Below are 25173 nucleotides of genomic sequence, written 5' to 3' on the forward strand. Positions count from 1 at the left end.
CTCTAATTCCTAAGTCGTCGCCATTCAAATAATGGTGGCCTTATATTCAGCTTCAACAAAATTGTTAGTTACGACGTGGGTATTGTTTTTAGAAACTTTAGGATACAGGGCTGCTGATATTTATCGTAAGATGAAAGCAGTGTACGCTGAACACAGTACGAGTAGAGATGCTGTTGGATAATAGTGCGTGAAATTTGCCGAACATTTTGTCGCTAGTACAAAGTTTGACTGAGTTCACAAAATGATCTTAAGGTCTTCCTTGGATAAAATAGTGATTACCGAGCTGATATTTGTGGCCATTGTGCCACAAAATAAAGTGAATATAGTCAACATTAGTTTTTCCAACACGGTATAACAATAAGGAAACAGTTTATTAGAGACTTCTACTACTGGAAATAGGGCTGTACGGAAATCCGAAGACTAAATAACAGTTATAGGTTATGGATTCACACGCAATCAAGTAACAAAATAGAGTTAGAGATCGCTAATAAGGAAAGAATGAAGAAGACGCGATTCTTGTACCAAATAGTACCAATTTGACACAAAATTCCTTCCTAAAGTTCTTTCTGAACCCATCTTACAGACGTAATCTAAAACCCAGTGATTATCACCTGTTTAGAATAATGAAAGGTCATCAAAGTTTCGATTCGAATAAATATTTCTTTACAGAGGGTATAAGAAATCTGGTTTGTTATGGCAAATTCTTCAACCTTCATGATTAGTTTGTAGAAAAATGAGTATGATTGTAAAAATGTATTGTTAATAACAAGATAAAATACGAACAATACTTTGTATTTGTACAAATTCGGATATTATTTGTGAAAGAGTCGTTAGTGTAAAATCTTGCGTAACTCTAAAACTAGTCATACGATTAACACCCAGTATATAATTAATTCAAATAATACCGTACCCATTAACTCGTCCCATAAAGCCGATAACAATGAAAAATATACTATCCAATTACACGCGAAAAGTCTGAGCAAATAAATTAGTTCTCGTAAAAAATGCGTTAGCTTTGTCTAACCATTTAACGGATCATTGATAATTGTTTGAGAATTGGAGTCATAAATTATAGGTTCTAATTATACTATTGCATTTATTATAAAGAACTTGCTAAAAATTCACAATTGAATCTACGCGTAATATAACATAAACATTTTAGAGAAATGTTTTATTGTTAACAACAATAATGAATATAACAATGTTTATATTCAAGAATGGTTTCAAATATTCTAAAATTGGTACAAAGTGAGATGACAAGCAACTCTGTATGTTCAATATATAGAGTGTCCCGCGTAAGAATCGACACAGAGCATAGGAGAGCTCAAAATATAACCTAACCTCAAAATTTTTAAATATATTTTTCAAATGAGTGCAAAATTCTTATTTAAGGAACTAGGGGATATATCGTTGGTGTTAGATTTTTGTGAAGGTCATCCAAAGGGAGTGATCACATTTATTGAAGTCCGGTGAGCAGGGTGGCCAATCTTGAGGAAAATTATTCCGATGCACTTCTTTGGATACTGACGGTTTAAAAAGTTTGTTGCATTTAAACTTGAATGAGGTGGTATTTCACCATCTAAACAAATTGTCAAACAAATCCGGAAGAGTATTTTGAAGATATAGATAAGAAACGCCAGTTAGTTGATCTGGGAAAATAACTGGTCCAACCAAATAATGATCGATAATGCCGACACAAACATTGATCCTAAACTCACGTTAAGAATGTCGAGGAGGGTTTTCATATGAATACTTTTGATAGTTATAGTTTATATTATAAATTGGACGGCATTATACGCCGTTATTTAGACAGATGTACTTAATTGTAGTCCTACTTGAATTTGGAAAAAATAATTATTATACCTCCATTAACGTTAGGCGAGTAAAATGTACCTGCCTGTAAGGGAGTTTGGTTTAAACAGGGTACCAGAGTTGAACCGAGCTCTTTTTGTACCCCATTCGTCTATTAGAACCTCACTAGTCTTTTATCTAATTCAAATAATCTTGTCGCCATCGAACTATCCTTGTCGATTCGGTCATTGCCATCCGTGTATTCAGACTTTTTGTGTTTAAAACCACATGTTGACAAAACTTGACGCAATGTTTCTAGACTGGTATAATTGTATTCTGGATAATCTGCTACCTTTTGCTGTATTACTTCTAAACATGCGGCAACCCTGTTAAACCAAAGAACTTTTCGAACCACTGTGTTGTTTATGTAGCATCAAAAATGGAACTGAAAAACTATAGGAAATATCTAAAATAATAACTTCATTCGAAAAATACTTTTTTTTACCAGAGAAAAATGAACTAAAATTAAAGGTTATATTTCGAAATCAAAAAAGACCACCATGGGAAACAATTCAATTAGAGGTAATTACAGTCGGCAGGTGGCCCTTAAGTTCCAAAACACACCATTCAACTCAAGATCCACCATCTACTTGTGTTTTCTATTATTTTCATTATAAGTATAGTAATTTTGAGCCCATACGAAATTAACTCATCAGTAAATTTGTGGACCACACAACGATCCACATAAAATTCAAAATATATTTTCAGTAAGTTGGCAAAAAGGCAGGGACGTACGTAAAAATAGGAACAGATAAGATATAAAATATTGATTTACAAAATAATAAGCTTAACAATCAATTTGTAAATTTGACTCCTAGATGAATACTAAAAATAAATAAAAGTCCAAATTCCCCTAGATTACTAACTCTATACATAGAAATTCAAATTGACAATACTAAGATTGCAGACATTTTTGAACAAATAAAAATTTTCGATCAGTGTAGGCAAGCATTCTTACCAATTAAAATAAATATTTTGTCATTTAGAAAGAAGCAGCAGAATTAGTTTTTATCTATGAAAAACAAGATTAAATCATACCAACAAATTATAGAACCATATTTTTAATATCACACTCAGAGGTATTGGAAAAAACTTATATAGAGCAAATGTATGATCAAATTCGGATTCAGAGAATAGAAAACTACTGATTGGATTTAATTAAGAAAGTACATAACTAACTATAAACAGAAAACCCATGTTTTTCCATTTTTATAGATCATAGTAAAGCTTTTAACACAGTCGATCATTCTCTCTTGTTTAAAACCTGGAAATAAATAGATAGATAGGGGTAATTTTATACGATGTTTTAGAGTTACCTTACTAATAGGAAACAAGTTATGAAGGAGGAAAGAAATATAGTAATATGAAAATCATAAAATGTGGAGCTCCACAAGGTACAATACTGGGACCATTAATATTTAATCCACTTTTACTAGTGAATTACTCAGTCAATATACAGTTTGAACATAGGCTTTTACGAGGGTTGCTTCTCAAGTTTTGAGATATGGCAACACTGATATGAATATGTCAAACATTCATCTTAGAATATCTGTTGAAACTCGGAATGATCCCTTCAATAGTGTCATTGCTTGTCATAGCCCCACTATAAATAATAGTGCTCATCCCACAAAAGGATTATTGTCCTAGCAGGTTCCCTTTTTTGATAGTTCAATCTCATCTCTTTCTATTCCAGTACCCACAACAAGTTAACTATTTTATTCCCGCACATTCTTAAATTGAATCATTTTCAAATCATATCGGAACCGATTCAAGAAGATCTCAGCGCTTTATTGGCTGCTTAGATATCCAATATAAATATTGTCTTGAATATTTATATTAAACTGGACGGATCTCTCACCAATTCCCGCTTGGAATGTCTTGATGGTATTTCCCAATGTTTCAGAGTGTTTGTTTCAAGATCTGACATCCCTATCCCAGTTTCTTTTCGTTTTCCAAGACACGTACCTAAAATTTAATTTTATTTCTAGTCGAAAACTTTCTAATTAAACTGTAATAGGACTTTTACAGGAAATTGTTTCATTGGCTCAAGAATTGTGCCTACTAATCTTGAAATATTGGTTTGAATGAAAAGTTATTGGAAAAAAATAATAAACTAAATTCCAATTACTTATAATTTATCATAATAACTTAAAAATTTCACAATCCCATTCACAAATTGTCTAAAATCCATTTTAAATATGCTCTAACATTTGTATAAATTGCTGGCGCTTCCCCACATTTAGAAGATCCGAAGGAAACAACTCCTAAAGAATGAAAACGATATTCGTTATCTACTTTAATTTCTTGCATGACCGGACCTCCACTATCTCCTTCGCATGTGTCTTTTCCATCAGGTGAGCCAATGCAAAGTTGATCATTGGCTACAAAAGTAGATCTATATCTAAAAATGATTATCAAAAATCAGTGCTGTTATATACTGACAAACACATTTGATTCAAGAAATAAATTTATTAGTTCCGTTTACGAATTTGACTGTAAAGAAATATGACCATTGATGATTCTGTAAAACACAATCGTGATACGATGTGTAAAAAAAACTACGTTGAAGAATAAAAAACCTTTGATGTTTTCGAAAAATCATAGATCCATTATTTTTCAATGATTCAAAATTGTCTGCTAAAAAAACCTCACAATATTTACATAAATATTATTTTGATTTAAGTTATTTGCAGTCATTTTATTATAAACAGTTTACTTCTTTATTTGAACGCGCTATATGGAAGAACTATTTATGTTGAAAACTCCATTCATTTATAGGTTCGCCACGTTCAATAATAGTGGAGCATCAATGGCAAATGTTGAGTAAATTTAATGTACCAGATGACTTTCTCCTAAGAAGATCTGAAAAACTCTTTTCTATTGTAAAAAAAAAATGAACTGTTAAGGTGTTATTAAAAATATGGTTTCAATGCTAATTGAAACGTTATTCATCACATGTATTTCATTTTAAAGAAAATCGCCTCTATATATTTGTATTTCAATAAATAACTCAGAAGAAAGAATCTTTTTTGTTACTGTACACCAACAGCAGAGGTTAGGAAAGTTTCCAGAACCGAATGAAATGTTTTTAATAAAAGAGTAGTAGTTGAACTTTGCAACTCCGGAAACGGATGATCAAATGTTACATATGGTCAGTTCTCTTATATAGTGTCGAAACATGGACTTTAAAAATTTTTACCATTAATCGCTTAGAGGCTTTTGAGAAGTGATACTGTAGACAGCTATGCAAACAAACGATGCACTCCTTAATAGAGCAAAGGCCGTTCGTGAGTTGGTGGATAACATTAAATGCAGGAAAATCGCTTACATAATGCGTGGTAGCCGGTTCAGTATCATCTAGTTGATTATGGTGGGTAAAGTTAAGGTCGTAGAGAAATTGGAAGGAAACAAGCCTCTTGGTTGAAGAATATTAGAGAATGGACTGGGATAAGAGAAGCAGGTCAGTTATTTAGACTAGCTCAAGAGTTTTGCCATGTTGATCGCTAACGTCAAGAGGACTTGATGCGGTACGCCAAGAAGAAGAAGAAGAAGTTGAACTTTGAAAAGAGTTTTGAATCGACCGTTATTCTATTGTTGAACACCATTTGTTGCTGATTAAGCCGAGCTCAACTATGAAATTGGTCCATCAATCCCATCGTTGCTTTCGTTAACCGACCAGCTTTCGTTATTTGATAATCTCGGAGTTTATTCTACATGAAACTCATTGGAATGGAATCAAGAATGAAAAACACCTTAGCAAACAATGATCAGGTTTTTTCAGGTTGTTTTATTATAAATTAATGTTGTTAAAGAATTAATATTCTTTGGTGATGATTTCTCAAATTTATTATTTAATGTTATATTTAATATAAATTCACTTACTTGGGATAATACTCGCTACAATAAGACATATCTTTGACAGGAAGATTGACAAATTGAAGAACGTGCGGAAGATGTATACGAGAAGAATTATCGGCATAGCCCCAACCAGCGAGTTTCACCGATCCAGTAGGGTCATAGGTTTTGAAGAAAGTATTACGGCCAGGTAGACAAATCGGTTGAACGTAATCTGTAAACAATTATAATAGTACGAAGATATCTTTGGTCCAACAAAGAAAACACAAAAATTTCGGACAGCAATATATTTATTTTTCAACGTTCGATACCCTTTTTATAATAATAGTCGTCAAGCCCATGAAAATAGACATTAACTGACGGTAGCCATTTTTTCATGTCTGGAAACACAAAATAATCCGATGGGTCTAAATCTGTCCAATAGGGTGCACGAGGTAGTAATTCAAACTTTAATTGATTAATTTTGGCCATTGCAATACCGGATGTGCCAGTTGGCTGAAACAACACTTTCTTTTCAGCCAAATGCGGTCGTTTTTGCTTGATTTCTTCGGTCAAACATTGCAATAAGATCGCATAATCTGGAGTTTTAAGTGGCATATTATGTAGAAATGAAACAGAGATGCTCGAAACTGCAAAGTAGCTCGTGTCACGGTTACGTTCTATAAGTTGGATCCATCTTATAAAAAATTAAACATATTCCAGTTCTACTTGAAACAAGGAGAAAGCTTACCATTGAATGTAGCATCACGCACAAGTTTCACCACGGCAATATCATTATGTAAAGTGGAAGTACTCCATTCAGGATGAGCTCTGAAATATTCAACTTCTATGTCTTGGTGTTCTGGGGCACAGCCGTCATCATCACAATCAATAGGTTCCTTTGTATCATATTCTCCAATTCGAACAGATACTCTGTAAAAAATTTTATGAAAATTATAATCATCACTAATTAGATGAGAATTTTCATATTTTGGCACCTTCTGATTTTTCCCTTACTCTACTTAAATATTTACGTAAACGGTATTATACATGCTTCCATGTACCTTTTTCCATGTACCTTTGTCAACAACATTTCTTTAATAATTATACTAACTTCAAAAATGATACAACTTTGATTATAAAAATACCCTTCTGAACTGCTTACATATTAACATCTTCTTGACAATGTGCAGCTGTTAAGATATGTCTTGGACCTATGAGAGCTGCACCACAAACGAAACCATGCAAACCATGTTTCTCTCCTCTAAGTCTCACCATCCAAGGAAATTCTCCTAGTTGAGCTTCTTGTCCTCCATAAATCCGAAATTGATTTTCTTTCGCTTTCCCACAATTCTCAGGTAGGTATTTCCAGTTCGGATGTTTATCCACATCCGTCCCTTCAACTTTAACAAATAATATATTGGGACAATATAAAAATTGCGTAGAGGTATCAAAATGATTATTTAATAATTACTTAAAATTTTCTTTAAAAAAATCCGTAGAAAAATTGCGAATTACTCTCTAAATGAACTGGTGGGAGTTACGACCAATCATACATGAACACGGTAATTTTTAGAACATCAACTTGAGTAGTAATAAGTCTACCTGGAGTAAGACCAAAACATTACACAATTCATAATAAAGTTTGTCACGATTTTGATTAGGGTAGCTCTGGTAAGTATATCCCCTGTAATAATCAGATATTTTCATTAAAACGTCGAAAGTAGGGAAGAGAAAAAGGAAAAAAGTTCTTCCTGGAACGTATTGTCTTTGAGAGATGCATTTTGGAACGAGTTTGTTCGAGTGTGCATGTGTGAATTCCTTCTGATTTGCATTTTTGAAGCAAGTCCAAGTATTTCACATTGATTAGTTGAGTTATTTTATAAATATATTTTTTTAAATATCAAAGGAATGTAACAATAATACTCATTAAGTTAATTTCATTAGCAGCAACGGCTAATTAAGGAAAACCCGAAACATTCAGGAGGACATTTTTAATGTGAATTTTCAAAGTGTTTTACCCATAAATAGATTAGTAGGTTCCAATATTATCTTGTAATGCATTTGAACATTTGTAATTAAAAAATATTGTAGAAAATTGGGCTAAAATAAAACATTGTTTAGGTAGTTTCTAGCCGTATATTTCCAATTTTCACTGTTGTCCTTGACATACGATTATACCAACCCAAATTTTAAGAGTTAGTTTAAGTTCACGATCATTAGTCGTCAGCCATACCTAAACGAGTCATCACAGATATAAATACATAGCGTTGAAAGGGTCTCCAATTTTAAATAGCTAGGATGCAGGATTGATGACAAAGAATGATCAAATGTTATATTTGGTCTGTGCTATTGTTGTAATGTCCTCAATGGTAATCGTTACCGATTATCCAACTTATAATGAATTGTAAAATAAAAGGTCACTGGACCTTCTGGTTGAGGAACTGGAATGGACAGGCATCCATAGCATCGAAAAGTTGCTTAGAGAGTTTGTAAACAGGGATCAGCTGACCATTGCTATGGCCAACGGCAGGAAGGCCTGATAAGGAACAATAAAAATAAGAAACTTTAAAATTGGAGTGAGATAGTAAGAATTTTCTAGTAAAATCATTGAAGTTCTAACAAAAAATGTAAAAGCAGTGAGTTACCCTAGGTTTATGTAACATTTAATACATTTCTCGAGAAATAAGATCCACATCGACCTAGAGACTTTTATCTGCAAGAGATGTTTTGGTTGATTTGGTTTACATTATGAGTTTGAAGGAGTAATAGCCTGTTCAGATTGTTCTCGCTTATTAAATAGTTATACTTAAGTACCTTGTCTATATTATATTAGACATTGTTTACTTACCTATGAAGTAAAATGATCCGATAATAAGTAGACACTTGCGTAAATGCATGTCGTAAGTTTCAACAGATAATGTTATAAAATTAGGTATTGTTCGAAATTTATTTTCATTATTTATATAATTTTATTTTTATTATGATTACTCTACCTACTATTCCTTTTGTTTTTCAGATCGAATTTTCAATAAAATCACTCGTTATAATGTTGTAATTTCTACATAAGGTGGAATTACTTAAAAAACTTGAAATAAATTTTTAGTAACTCTTTTGAAAACCTGGATTACAATCAATTATTTAAGAATCTAGATCTCAGATAGTGTAGCCCTTAGGATCAAAGATTTTCGAAAAAAAAAACTCAGTTCTTGCCACTATCGGATTTTTTTTATTTGAATGTGTGTAATAAATAATGATGATTGACGCTAGGTTAGGCTAGGTTAGGTTAGGTTAGGTTAGGTTAGGTTAGGATAGGTAAGGTTAGGTTGAGCTTTTTGATAAAAATTATGCATTTGCATACTTTTTTCAGAGCAACACTTCTGCGCATGCTTCAATCATCATGACTTCTCAGACACGGACAGTTCTTGATGAGATCTATCGAACAAAGTTTTTCCTGGTCACTTCCGGGATCTCGGAAAGTAAATTTTTCCGTAAAAATAGATATTATAAATCAATTTCTCGTATCATCGTGATGATCGTCGTGGGGTGGCTTATCATACTCTTAGCAAAAATCTATATTGTTGAAAAGTTATAGTTTATTGTAGTTGTAGAAAAATATAAAATTAATACAAAGAAAAAAACAATTCAAGTTACTAATTCCTCAATTTATTTTCCAATACATTTTTAAATAATCTTAGCCAAAGTAAACCAAAACCGAGGTACTCTTACAAATATAAACTCATATATTATTAAAAGTGGAGTCGGGCTCTGTAAAATGAGCTACTTTATAGAGATCGACATAAGTGAGGAAACTCTCATAAGTCTAACAAAGCTGTAGAAAAAGATTAACACGTAAGCATGTTCGTACTTCAGACAGTTGTGTCTGTGTCATGATAATAATACATACTCCTCGAGTAGACGCGTTTTCAGAATGAATAACCGATACAACTTCACGCTTAAAGGAAGTTGTAACGTCGTATCTGCATTAGGAACGCAGATAACGAAACTACGTTTACTCACCGCTACCACATAGTTCAACAGTGTAGAAGGCGTACCAGAAATTCTTATAAACGGGCTCTGTTGTCGACGCGCCTTGCTCTGGATGACCGCTATCTGTAGCAACTAACAAAAATATGGAAAAAGTGGCGCTGGTTTTAGTTGAGCAGCCAACCAATCTTCTGTGCGGTTATCGAAAGAAATTCAAATATCATTCTTTACGACGAATGCTAGAACGTATGCACTATCGAGTTTACCATCCACGTCTCCTTCACGCACTTCACGAGGATAATTTCGATCGCAGATTGGAATTTTGCAAGTGATACTTCAGATGCAGTCAGGATGATCCGCAGCTCCAGCATTTTTTGTTGTGGTCGGATGAAGCAACCTTCAAGTTGAACGGTATGGTCAATCGGCATAACTACGTGTCCTGGAACGACTAGAATCCTCACGTATATATTGGAGAAGAATTAAACCTGTCTGGAGTGTGTGTGTGTGTGTGTGTGTGTGTGTGTGTGTGTGTGTATGCACATGTAACAATGCAGAAGGTCCCGTGGGTGGAAATACAAATTAAGGCATTTGATGATTTTACAAAACCCGGTAAAACGTTATCCTTAGAGCTTTCTTGCGTCATGACTATATAATTGTATTCTCAACATGAAGAAAACATTACAAAGACAAAATATCTATTTATTTATTACTTTATGTCAAGCTTTCAAACAACAAACTTTCAAAACAGGCACATTCAATTGAATAGCGCTGTTCATTGCCAGCCCTACACGAACATTTCTGAAAACCTTCACCACAGAATTTTGAATGAAATGAAACTACCTGTTTCAATACGATTACTCGATCAGGTACTTCATCTTGGAAAACAGCAGGGGAATCTTGATTTTCATTTCTTGAAAACCAAGATTTAATCCTTTCTATACATACGATTTTTGTGACATTTTTTCAGTCGTCCTTTACTGACCAGCAAAACAGTTTTACAGTTCAGAGATCATATAACTTCAGATTTTGATGAAGATATAGGATTTTTTTCGACCTTGCCACTGCAAATGATGCAGAATACTGCAGTATCAGTCACGCTTATTGCCGTGGATTAGAATCGTTTTCGCATATGTCCTAATTTCTTTCTGTTCGTTTATAAACTATTTCTTCGAGAAGCTTTCTTATTAAAGAGGAAGATTAGTTGCTTTATTCCGACTTTCAGCTCAGTTCCATATAATGCATGGTATGGTTTTCTTTCTTTTGCCATTGCACAAAGTAGCAACCTATAGACCAATTTGTAGAAGGATTATCGGACACCTAATCATAAAGCATAGTCACCATATCTTGATTGCTATGCTCTACGCTACCTTGACTTTAAGGGTGGTCTCCCATGTTCAAGTTTACAGTGGGGACAGTTACTAAAAACCTCTTCGATTGCTGATGCAATTAATTCTCTGTAATATATAAGGTGCTCCGAATTGTAGATAATTTTTTATCAAGTATAATGCTATTTTGGAAGCCTGCGTTTTATCTGAAAGGGGCACAGATTCAAAAATTTTCTTGATAATTGAGAAGCGATTTATAATTTGCATCGGGGCAGATTGAAAATCCATCGGTTCCACCTGAGCTCTAATATTAAAATCTTTATGAAGAATTGAATATACGACTGATCCCTGTCTTTTTGAGATTGCACTTCCTGTAAAGTAGAACAGGTTCGATCACAACTGTAGGAATGTAATATTTATTCTTCAGCGCGAATAACATTTTATATCGCACGCCATGTCTTTATGACACCTTACTAATACATCAAAATATTGTTCCGTAGGTATTATAGAGACAGTACATCATATTTTTTATGGAATGATACTGTTTACTGCTTTTTGACTCAGCTAATTCCCTGCTGTTGATTTCTTCGACCACTTCGTTAACTCGAGCAGCAGTCCAAGGTTTCTTGATTGGATCGTTTCTCGTTCTTTCGCTATAAAATTGTTGCAATTGTTTGTTGAACAGTACTTTTGCTTCTAAGTGAATCCTATCGTTTGTTACTTCCATAATATCATTGCTCATTTTTTACTAATAAACACCTAACGAAAACAATCGTACTTTTTTGAGGTTATGTTATTGTTGACGTACAAATTTGAAATTACCGTTTTCGTTTGTTTTGACTAACTCATATCCGGCAAATTGTAAAATGTCTGATACTAAGTAGGCCTTATGTGATACATATATTGCATCTCATGTTTTACACGTTGCCTAAAATGATCTAGTATATTTGCATCGTGTTTACGACATAAAAATCTCGTATTCTTCAATCTCGTAGTACTTCTTTATCTTTCAATTTTTTATCATCAATATGTGATATTTCCCGATCTTCTTCATTTTTTTTATTAATTATTTCGTCACATCCTGCTGCTGTCACCTTCTTAAGTTTTTATATAGCTTCTCACATTTTTGTCATATTTGTCTTTTTCTTCTTCATGTATTAATTTATTATTTTATGTTTATATATATTTATTAACTCATTTGATTTACTAGTGTATGGTATCCAAAAAAATGGAAACTAATTATCGTTCAATCTTAATGATAGTTAGATCTATGAGAGCAAAGTGTGTTGGCAGCGTTCCGACACGAGCCAAAACTCGTTTTGCGTTTTGAAAAATGAGATAAGAGATATTAAGAAAGAGACAAAGAAAAAGCGGCACGGTGGCCACGCTCACAAAGAAGATAAAGGGATTCTTAAAATGGTGCATTGGAACGAATGAGTTGGTCCACCGGTTAATTTCACTAACTCTTAGAAAAAATATCTTATTTTCAATTTTTGGGTAAAGTAAAGTTATACTAATTCATTTATACATCAACTAACTAATATTATAATGTCTATGTCAGAAATTATGAGAAATTTTGAACCAGATTATGATCACGTTCTCGAAATGTCGCGTTCAATATTCGGTGGAAATTTCAAATTTAAATCCTGAGCTCCAAGAACTCAGACTTTTTACTACTTTTTTTTACGTTGATTCTTACATATTATATATTTAGTTGTCTAACAGATTCTAGATGTTTAATACTTGTTATTAAGCAACGAATCAAGTTATTGCTTTGTTCAGTGAAAGATAAACTGCAATGGATAAAAATTTTTGTAGATGTGTTTGTGATTTCGATACAATTTGTAGATATGTTTGTGTCTGCGACAGAATGTGTTGATTGATTCGTATTTGTGGTGGAAGAAAGTTATGCAAAATCATCGAAGTGAAACTGTCAACTGTCAACATTGAAGTGGCTAGAGTCACATTTAAGGAAGTTAAAGTTGTCTACTCCATAGCGTCCCGAAATTGTTTTGCAGTACGGAACTGTCACTTTCACTACATGGAACACTCAAAACGCAATTTTCGGTATGTAAATGAATACAGAACGAACAATTTTCAGATGGCGTCATCTAAAAAAAAAATTTATTACCAACCTTACTTTAATATACAACAATATTTCAACATGCAGCTTTGTTGATTATTTTCAAAAGACTAATAATTGGCTAAGTAATCTGCTTGGTGAAAGATGGGTTGGGAGAATGAGTGCGACATGCTGGCCAATTCTGACAATACTGAATGTTGTACACATGGAAGGGTATCGAATGGACAATTGAATTTTCACGTGAAAATAATATCATTGAACATCCACTCATATTCGTCTGCTTTGGACATGTATGACTTCTAGTTATTTTTTAAGTCAAAAAAAACAACACGTGATTTAATATCAACGGATTTAACAATTTTTGAAAGCATTCTAAAATACTAGTTCCAAGTAGTAAAAGCTTCAAGCTCCAAATTGTGACAGCTTGAAGCACCAAGTAGTGACAGCTTCAAGCTTCAAGTAGTGACAGCCTCAAGCTCCAAATTGTGACAGCTTCAAGCTCCAAGTTGTAACAGCCTCAAGTTCCAAGTTGTGACAGCTTCTGTTATAGAATTGCATTGATGTGAATAGTAAACATAAATTAAATTATTTTCCTAACAAAGCTAGTAGTTTTCTTCTATTCCAAAATATATGGCATTACCCTCGTATTTAATTAATTCTTTGCAGTTAGCTAGAGTTATGATCTCAAATTGACGGTTCTTATTCGAGTTAAATAATTCAATAATTCTCTTTGCCGATATGCGTATTAGAGAATCTATGTTCCTCGATAGTAACTTCTTTCAAAAACGTTGTTTAGAAAATTGAAACTTAGTTACTTTTGTTTTTCTATTTTAAATAGTTTCTTGGCTAGTATACGTCTTATTGAAAATTTTAGTAGTAGTGAGTTTTGTCGGAATTAACCATTGGCCTTTATTTTAAGAGATTGGACGTGTTTTAAATCCCGGCGTGGAGCCTCGAGCTCGAGAAAACTATCGAGCATCATCGAGTAGGCTGCGGTAAGCAACGGCGGGCGTGGAGGCGGTTTTCGAGTAGTTGTTGAAGTCACACGAACGACATCGCGGACGCCTGGGACAAGACACACTTCCACGTTCTCACGGCCTCCTCTCGCTCACTCAAAACTTATCATCTCACTCCTCCTCATTCCTTAGTTGTAGTCGGCACAACACCAACACACATACATACAAACACCAACACACTCGAGAATAAATTTACTAGAATATACAGTATGTCTCTTATTATCTATTATCTATTATTGTTAATTTAATTTAATAAATTACATTTATATTAACAAAGAAAAACAACTGGGTAGCAATTTCAGAGAAATACACTGACTTATTGGCAGAAACTCATGACTAAACATTGAAAATAAGCTGCTCCTCTAAATGTTAATTTTAAAACCCAACCCGAACAATGGGAATTAACTTTGGAGTACTGCAACGTTGGAATCCTCGAAGGTTCCAAAACAAAGACCTTAGAACTACTGTGCCCAGTTCTATCATCAAAAGTGCCTTCGGTTAAAGATGCCTCCAAGAACAGAAGTATTATATTCGAGTGCCAAAATAGGGCCTTACCCTAATATAAACGTAGAGGTACGTCGCATTAGAAGATTCAATCTAAACGATTTATTTAAAATATAAATCTGTCGCTTATAAATTATAGTCCATGTTGTCATAAAAACTTATTTGAAAAGATCCTTATTGGAATACCTCTCCATTGCCATCTTTAATTAATATAGCTAGTACATATTGTCCTATTGTATGGCAAAAAAATGATACAAAAGTGTGTGGAAGTTCTAAAAGAAATTATTCAGTATTTTACGAATTTACATAAACCTTCTTCTTCCACTAACTCTCCAAAGACTATACGTTCAGGTAGTTTCATTACATTTGTTCCAGTAGACTCTAACTACTTAAGCATGCGCGATATAAAAATTGCGTTCCAACAACAAGTTCAAGTAATGAAAAAAGCTTTACGTTTACGCTTTAAGTGAAAACTGAAAATGTTAAACTCGCGTCAGGACACGTGACCTGATCGAAAATTCGTAAGACGGATGGAAAGTAGACAGCAGGCGCGGAAGTATCCACCTCTCTTTCTACGGCGCAGCGAAAATGTATGCCTGTGTCTGCTGTCTCGTTTAGGAGGCGCAGGGCGCTTGCGCGAATGTTCGTGTGTGTTTATGTTACACCGTGCCAAGCGTATCCATGGATGATGACAGCTGATGGCTCAACCGTCTATGTAGTGGCCACACTACGTGTATTTGTAAAATTCGTGTATGTAAAGTGTTTAAAATATGAACATTGAACAAAGTGCATCTATTAATGAAAAAAGGGACGAAGAAATAACGAAAGAAAATGAGTGAGTAATTTATAAATATACTAGATGAAAATTTAATTAATTTTCATTTTTTAATTAATAAATTTTATTTTATTATTTAGGTTAGTCGTTCTACACAGAACTACAGATATTCCAAGTGATGGTAATTGTCTTCTCAAATCAAAAGTTTCCACTTCTGCAGGCACTCCCGTAGTGCAACCCGTCGTTTTTTTCTTTGACCTACTTGTGCTCTTGCAAAGTTTTGGGTACGTGTTCGTGATAGAATATAGTGAACTCATGTGTAGTGCTCCAAACGTCATATTGCTGGAACAAACAATTTAGATAATCGCATCATTAGATATTTTTTTGCATAATTAACTCATTTGTTTACTTCACAAATAGGCTTTCGTTAATTTAACTGGTCTATTTTCAAAAAGATCAAATTTCTTTAATGATGAAGGGTTTTAGGAAAAATAAAACCTTGTCATCGTGTATGATTCAACTTGAAGGTACCGGCATTGCTATTGTTTATAGTAGATAGTAAACGAAATCAACAATGAACTCGCAAATTACTGGCAACATCATTTATTTTTTTTTTGTATTATTAAGGGAACGCGTTTCTTAGTTTAGTTTCGGTAGTTCGTAGAAAACATGAAAAAGGAAACAAACAAACTTTGATCAGAAATATGTTTGAGGGACTTTAAGAAAAATAATAACAAAATATTCAAGTTACTGAGGTAGTATTTTGACACTAAAGTATTAAATAATCAAAGTAAGGAATGAAATAATCGATATTACTTCGAAGGCTAAGGCTAGAGGAAGAAAACAAACAACATACAACCGAACAGGTCATTCGTCTTGGTGTACATGAATATTTCCAAGGTTACTAGAATAATAGAAGGTTTGTGACATGCCCATGTTTTTGTGAACAAACGATCAGCTGCTACAACACCACCTACGTCATTATATTTACATTTTTGTTTTGTTTATATTTTTATTTTGACTAGAACCTCACTAACATTATGTTCGAGTTATGACGATATGTGTTATCTCTTGCTGATCCCGCTCTACAAACGAACAAATATATTTCTAACTAACGAATTTATTGAGCTGTAAAGAACCGGTGACGTCATTTGTCTTCTGCGCATCTTGTTATTGTCACAAACCTTCTATTATTCTAGTAACCTTGAATATTACATCAAAAAGGAATTACCGAATGTAAAGAAAATTGTTTTTTCTCTTTTGTTGTTACCTACTTGCTGGAGATGATCTAAAGTTTCACGCAAAAAATAGCTAAAATAAATAGCAATGATTCGAAGATAGGTTAGAATAATATACTGGACATACTTTGTTTGCTAGGTCTTGAATGTAGAAAGCAAACATCAAGCTTTTGTTGTGACTCAGGATTCGTTGAAGGTGGTTCCAGCTCACTAGAAATTATCGAAACGGATGTATAAAAAATAGTATTCTCCTAAAAATTGAACCATCAGCAATAAGTTTTGATAACTTTCATATTGTGTTATGGACGAGAAATAAATAACAACCAATAAGAAGAAAACACTAATTAAAAGGTAATTGATAAATGGATGGAACAAGTAAAGAAAGAAATATGACAATAGACAAAATATGGTAGACTAAGGGTGCAAAAGACAGAGGAAATCATACCGGACACCTGAGGTGAGAAGAATTAAAAACTATTGTGAACTATATAATAGGTAATATATTTTATAGCAACGCTAATAGATAATATTGTGTTTGTATAAGTTTTGAGACAACCTGTAACACAGTGTTTTCAGTATAACCCGATCCGAAGACCGTCGCCGAGTCTTTTTCTTCCATTGATGTCGCCATCTCAGCATCGTTTTAGATGCCCACACAGATTTTATATAAAAACATTCTTGTTCGACTCTTGTTTTTCAGTTACAAAGCTAAGAAAAAAACGTTGGAATAAATAATTTACATAATTTATAATATGAGAAAACCGTTCGAAAATACATATTTGGCTACTGAAAATGAGAACAAACTTCATGATTTTTCGATATATAATAGTTATTTTTGCAACAAGTGAGTAAAGTAATACTTTTTTTCACGAGAAGGACGGCAATTCCAACGAGTGAAAAAAAGTTACTTTACTCACGAATTTCACACAAAAATTTTTCTACGTCCTTAGACGTTCGACAAAACTTTTTATTTTTATTTCGTAAAAGTAATATTAAAAGTACAACTGTGAGCATTATTAATTTGAAGTGAAGAAGATGTTACATTACTATTGGTACTTGAATTGGCAACATATGACGAGTTCAAAGAAATAACGTCGTCTATAGTTGTATTAGTACTTATTGGATTGTTGGTAGGATCGTGAACATTTACAATGTTTCCGTTAAAATTCACACTGCGGAATCTATTTTGTTTTTTATTACGTAACCCTCCGCAACTGTGTTGGATTTCCACCCACCGTGCTTCTTTAGTTGAATTATATCACCACTGAAATCCACTAATAGAGATGCCAAAGAACGTCGAAATGTACGCCCAGTGTAGTTTTTTGGATTTGGTAAATTCAAATATGTCGCGATAAGCGAGGGAATTTTTGAAAAGATATTGATATGTACAACTTGGGTTTTGCATTTTCCATTTATATACTTCAAAAAGAAATGATTTGTTTTGAAATTTGTGGGTCGTTGGTATTTATATTTTTTGTAAATGTTTACCAAGTTTAGTCCATTGTCAGATGTTTCACCAATAACAGTAAATCGACATTGAACATGAGTTTTTGTATCAGGTACTGTGATAATTAAAACATTTCCGGTATTATTAATATCGTTACACTTCATTTTATCCTGCGGTTCCGAATATTAAAGCAACCTGAAAGATGTTACAAACAATATCTAAGCTTACATCAAAATTTTTTGCTGTCATACCTAATGCATGAGATAATGATCGTCTGGATCTTGCAACAGAAACTTATTAAATTAATTTCTTCACCTGCAAATGTTTTGGGTCTATAACCAACTGATTTATTTTTCAAATATGCAATGAGTTTCGAGTATTTACTGATATTTACGTCGTTATCTATCATTGGGATGCTTTTCAAATTTCAAAGTAAGCTAGTAACACTCTTTCTGTGAAGCTGTTACGCCACTCCATAAAAGAATTATATTCTGCAGTTGCTGCAGTTGCGGATTCAACAACATCTTCTGGGGTTTAAAAAATTTAAACTTTCTTCACTATTACTCTCCATCATTAATAATAATACTACCATCCTTTTAATTAGACACAAAACGGATTTTTCCGGAACGAATATCAAAAAATAAAAGTGTTACAGTTTATGGGAATATTATAACAGACCTAGAAAAAATATATATAAGAAAATCAGTAGGCTCCACTTAATTAAATATAGTTTTAAGTCGCTCCGGATCAAGGAGGTCCGCGTCCCGGAAGCAAAGCTTCTTCATTGATCTCAACGACCCTATAGAGCAGTGTTTCCGTGCGGCCCACGCCCCATAGGGGGGCAATTTGATTTTTAAGGGGGGCTCGACAAGACAAATTGATTTATTGTCTGATGTATCAAAAAGAACTCAGAGTATTGCAAAATGATGAGTCGGTTATTTAATATAGAAGGATGGGTGGTATGGCTTTGTGAGGAAACAGATATCAATCACCCAAAATGTGGAATAAAACCATTACTACCGTTTCCATCTCCATATTAACCTATAAATGATTGACTGTCTAAAAAAATTATAACACAAGGTGAAGACTTCAAAGTTAAGTTAACAAAATTGGAACCTAATATAAAATGTCCATGCAGCAAGCATCAAGCATAATGTATAGTAAATTAAAATAATAAATTAATATAAAGAAATTGCTATTAAAATTATTTGGAATTCGAATTCCAGTTTTTCATTATATGCTTCGAAAATTTACTTCACTCACTGTGCTTCGAGGACACAATTAGATTCTTTGGGTGGCAGTGTATATGACACCCCTACCTATTTTAATTTAAGTTTCTCTAGCAAACAATTAGATTTTTTTATATGTATTGCAAAGGGGTATATATATTTAAATTTCTTTAATTTCTTATTTCATAGACGTTTTGATATGTTTATGCTTCTAAATGTTCTTGATTTTAGTTCTCCCGGACACGATTATCCAAATTAATATTTATTGCTAAGAACAATAAAAAAAGTTTCAGCAACAAATAAATTTATTGAAAAAATGATAAATTCGCATTAACTGCGAATTTATCCACAACTAGGGATGGGCAAAATAATCGATTAATCGAAAAATAATCGATTAATCGGGTGATTGAGACCGCTTGCGGCCGAGGCAAGATAATCTTGAGGTCGTTAAAAAGTTTCGCGGCTATGGCATAAACACTATTTTTCGAACAATCGTTAAAATAATCAAATAATAAGATAATCAATTTAACGATTAAAAAAACAAAAGAATTTATAAATTAAAAACAACTCAGACTTGTCTATATGTTAAAGATGATGCTGAGACTTATCTATGGAAATCCGGGATGGTTCAGCTCTCAACTGGATTCTCAGATGTTAGAGTTGAGGTTGAGTTTGTAGTCTGGTGATTGATGTGGAAACTCCCAACCTGGCATCTGTAGAACTGTAGAAATTTAATTTTGCTTGAAGTGTAGATAGGCAGAGGCAGAATTCGAATCAATTTCGGGGTTTTATTGAATTTCTCGAATGGAGTGGGAGGTCGATAAAAAATTGATTTCTTCAATAACTCGAAAGTATGTATAAATAAAACCGAAGTGACTACTGTACCACAATACGTGAACGAAGGAATATTCAAAATGTTTGAAGAAAAACGAAACAAGCCGAATGGCATGTGATGCATCTTTTTGAGATACTGTCGTTCTATAATCAAAATGAGTCAATGGTCAATCAAATGGTCAATTTAATCTCGAAATTTTAGCACAAGACGAATCAGACAATCAGCACAACAAATACAAAAGTCAAAATCTTATTATATGAGTAATTAGAACACTTAATTTATGTGTTGAACCATTTTCCATTATTTTCTATACCTCATCAGCAAGTGGATGTAAAACGAATTCAAATCAGAAGGTTTCCCAAATTCATAAAATATTCCAATCGGTTGGAATAATGGCGGTTTGAAAATATTGCGTAAGACGGGCCAAAACTTTGTTTTGAACTTTTGGACAAAGTTAATCTATCCATATTGTTGTTCAATTAAACTTTGATTAACACATTATCAATAAATTTAAAAAGATTAATCAACTGATTTTAATAACAATGATGCCAATACTGACCTGTCGTTACAATGTTTTGAATAATCAACTTAAGAAAAATTGAATATTTAATTCGTCTATTGCCATCGAATCTTTTGAACGTTATAAGAATAGTTGTATAGAGAAAGCAGTAACGCCTGTAAAAAACAATAATAAAGCCATCGAAAGGTATAATAAGCTAATACGTACTCCTTAAAAACCCTTAAAAACTCAGCAGTTATATATTATTTATAAAACAATTCGCTGATAAAAGAATGTGTATTCATTTGATTTCTGCTCATCAAAAGTATTTTATACTATTATTTTTATACTTGCTCGCGTCTCTGTTATCCCAATAAGCAGGACTCAGAAATCGCGAGTTTAAAATTTAAAGTCTTAAATACCACCGCATTCTCTCAAACACAAAAATTCACTTGTCCATTTAATTTCATTGGTTGGGTTGAATCCTATACGTTCTATTTTTTACGTTTGAAAATAATATTTTTTTGAATCCACAACAGGGATTTTTAAATATTAAAAAACAGCTTGTTTTCTTTATATCTATCTACATTTTAAAGTATGAAGAGAGAATTTGTTTCGTCAGCTTGTTTTAAGTCATGTTCTCCCGATACTCGTGTCGGTAGTCATGTTGAATGAATGGGGTAAGCAAGTGCAGTAGTAAGTAGCGGGGCTTGAGAGGCTGATTCTGCGACACATTGTATGTTGTTAATACAGTTAATCGGTAAACATTTATTCAGAGCATTGAATTATTATGTTTTTTTTTTCTATATATTTTAGTTTTAATGAAGCACAGCTATCTTATCACAATAGTTGTGTGATTTTAGTGAAGAAAACACCTGCTGTTTCAAGAACATATTAACAAGAACTAGAATTATTAGTCCAGTCATTATATACATTTGGAAATGCAAATGAACCCAGAAATCCAAATTTTAGATATTACGTGGAGGGGGGGGGGGGTGGGGGGCGTTTAAAAGATCAAGTTCAAATTGTCGACCGAAATAACCTTGTGGGCTTTCCGCCATCTTGATAAAAGGGTTAAATTCAGTTTTTTCATCATAACTCGTTTCCCCGTTGAGATACGAAAATTTTTATGCAATACTTTTTTGTTGCCCTTTGTACGATCTACAATTAAAGTCGTATACATTTTTGACATACCGATCATCGTTATCGAGATAACGATTAAAAAACAATAAATTTGGGGAGGAAAAAATGTTTTTCGCTATTTTCTTTTTTCTCGTGAAAGATATCGAACAATGTCCAGTATGAAACTTGTAGAGCGTATTCAGACCTACAAATTCGTTTTTTTATTTTATATTTTCCACAAGAATTACGACCTTTATGACGCCACAAAGTCAGTAAGACTGTGCCCGGTTTTGATTTAGCCAAATTAAAAATCAAACACATGAAATTTATTGATCAAATAATTTTTAGGCAGCAAAAAATAATAATTACAGGTGGTCATGAAAATGTGGAGCTGCGATCTACGAACATCCATAGATCTGATTAACACCTGGACTAATAGATGGCGTATCAAGTTGAACGAAAACAAATCTGCTCATGTGTGTGCCAATAAAAGTAATATGCAAGTGATGCAACGTTTCCAAAATAAAGTATTAAAGAACCTCGTTAATGCACCTTGGTACTGCAGTAACAGTAATCTTCATATAGGGACCTTAATATAGAAACTGTTAACCAGATAATAGCCAAAACGATAGTACGACATTGGAAGTGTTACTAAAATTACTAGAAATTAAGGTATACTTATGAGTAGGATCTTAATTGATCTTGGTTGATTGCTTATTGATCTTCATGATCAGATTGTAATAACAGAAACCCTATTTGGATGTTTTCCTTAACAAAAAAATCGGTATTTTTAAGCACACCTGAGTATGACACAGCGAATTATTTGCAAAGATTTAATATTAATAGGTTTTCGAGGCCCGAAATGCATACCTATTAATTTTAAATATGCAACTCATGACTATTCATAAACTTCATTCTCTTTTTTTTACCCTCTATAACCCTTTTCTCACGATACTGTCGCTACCTGAAAAAAAAAATGTAACAAGAATTGAATGACAATCATTGATATTGATTTATAATACTTATTATTAGTACGATTTTTTTTTAAATAGCGAACTAAAGAAAAAGGAAATGGTGCGTTGAAAAAATAAAGTTAGGGTAACTTGAAGTCGTGTACCTTGTTCGTTATTAAATTTTCATTCTTTTGAAGATGCAAGTCATTCATTTTAAGAAATATTAAATAGAGAGTACGTTAGGAAAAAAAATGTAATAAAAAGCTTAATTAGAAAAAAAAAAGACGCCTTTTCATTACGATATACAAAAGATTACTCCGAAGGCTATGTTAAAAGAAAAACGTCCTTCAACTATTTCAAACAAAATTGGATAACATAAACCAAAGATTAATAGAAATCAAGTTTACGAGTATCTTTTTATCCGAATCTAATTTGTCGATTCGGCCATTCTCGTTTACTATCAATTTTATAGACCAAGTTACTGAACAGAAAACAACATAAACATCCGAACAAATTATCTAAAGATATCACAAATTTCATTGATTATGCTCAAATTTATACTTCTTCGTGAAGACGTCTGTAATAATTTCCATTTATTTAATCACGAAATTGCTCTTCAAACTCCTTATCGTAATTGATTGCTGCATATCTTCATAAAAAACCTACACAGCTGAAGCTGAACTGATCGAATCCTCCAAGATATTGAGATATATTTATGTTCCTAAATCTTTTTGATTTTAGGTGTCTTCTGATTCAATAGATCACCTTCATCCTGAATATCAAAATAATAAAATCAAACTAGAACTTTCTTCTAATAAGATAAATTAATTTTTTCCTAGTACTAATTGTGATGCTGTCTACATAGGGCAGACATCTCAGTATTTAGAAAATAGATTAAGAGGTCATCAATACGATAAAAAAAATAAAACTGCATTAACGAACCACGGTTCACATTCATAAGAACGAAAAAGCTATAAATGAGAAAAAAGATCTAAATAATTTAAATCAAATTTATAGTTCTATTTTGTAAATTCTAATAAAACTACAAATAATTCAATTGACTACTGCTATATATTTGAGATGTAAAGACAAAGGAAGAATTAATTATTCGTATTAGAACAAACTTCTAATTTGATTTTATTCTTATTTTGAATGATCCATCGATCAATATAAATACTCAAATTGTCAGTGTTAATATCATATTTTAATAAAGACTTAAAGAAAAGTCGAAACGTCAATTTTATCTATTCAAAAATTATTAAAAAAAAACAAATTTATTCTGATATAACCTAACCTAGCCCAACCTAACCTAACTTAATTCTCATAAAGAATGTTTCAAATGTCCACTTCATTCTTTAGACTAAAATGCAGAAAATTATCACACTACATTTTCAACTTCTCCTTTGGATTAAAATTTATTCTCTCGTGAGAATTTCACCAAGTATCTGAATGAATAGTGATCTGACGTTGCAAGGTACAGACTAAATGCTGAATGTGGTTCAATACGGTCAAGTTCTGCGGTGTTATTCCATCCTTTCTCGATTGTTTTTTATTCCAAGCTGTACAATAAATTCCATAAAGAGACACTCCAGTTATTTTAACAATAACAAAATTTCAAGCAAATTAAAATATAACAATTCTATATTATTCCATTACTTTTAGATCCTTATAAGCATTTTTGTCTTTTTACTTCTACTTTAACTTTATCTGTGGCATATCTTCCTCTTCATGTTCGCCTGTTAATCGAAAACTCTAAAAAGCGCGACTGTTGCAACCCTTTAGACACTATACATACAATCCACACAGGTGACTACGGAATTGAGCATGCGCATATCCCAAATCCTATAAAGTAGTTTTCTGTAAAAAATAAATATTAATTAATCATTGAATATATATTCAGTATTCTATAAATCAATGTTGTGGAGTGATTTCGAAAAACTACTCAGATTTGCTAAATAAACATTTATAACAGATTAAGTACATTTTCTAAAATTTCATTCTGTATAGAACATCAACCGCCATCTGATAGAGAATATAAGTAATAATAAGTTATAGTTCTCTATGCGATTTCTGTGACAATATTTCGATCTATGGTTGGGAATTAATTCGGTTCGTACCAGTTACGTCAGAAATCTTGAATTCAAGACAAAATGTATTAGGATTGTAGAGTAATAAGGAGGTAAATATTTCAATCTGAATTCTGATTTGACTCTGATACTGTGTTTTGAAGGTATTTAACTAGTTTGTTACCTTCTAGAGTAATTAAGTAGTTACATTCTAGAGGATATTACAGTGTTTTTTACACCGGGAGCGTTCTATTAGACTATAAATTTAAAACTTTTGGAACAGAGGGAGATTCAACGCCGTTATAGTGAAAATGAAATGTGTTGAAAACCCTATGTTTAAGAAAAGGAAAACATGAACGGGAAGAGGTAGTGGACGAATTTATTCTGATAAATTCTCTAAATAAAACTA

General features: G+C 32.7%; 1 protein-coding gene across 1 annotated transcript; it reads right to left on the minus strand.

Moving 5' to 3' along the window:
* Positions 1 to 4020: 4020 nt before the first annotated feature.
* On the minus strand, positions 4021 to 8585 carry LOC130444158 (CLIP domain-containing serine protease HP8-like). The gene is made up of 5 exons (XM_056779236.1): positions 8537 to 8585; positions 6851 to 7088; positions 6437 to 6618; positions 5734 to 5920; positions 4021 to 4252 (listed from the first exon to the last, which is right to left on the minus strand). The coding sequence occupies exons 1-5, from the start codon at positions 8583 to 8585 to the stop codon at positions 4021 to 4023; spliced, it is 888 nt and encodes a 295-aa protein (XP_056635214.1).
* Positions 8586 to 25173: the final 16588 nt, after the last annotated feature.

This window comes from Diorhabda sublineata, chromosome 1 (assembly GCF_026230105.1).
Source record: "Diorhabda sublineata isolate icDioSubl1.1 chromosome 1, icDioSubl1.1, whole genome shotgun sequence".
NCBI classification, from domain to species: Eukaryota; Metazoa; Arthropoda; class Insecta; order Coleoptera; family Chrysomelidae; genus Diorhabda; species Diorhabda sublineata.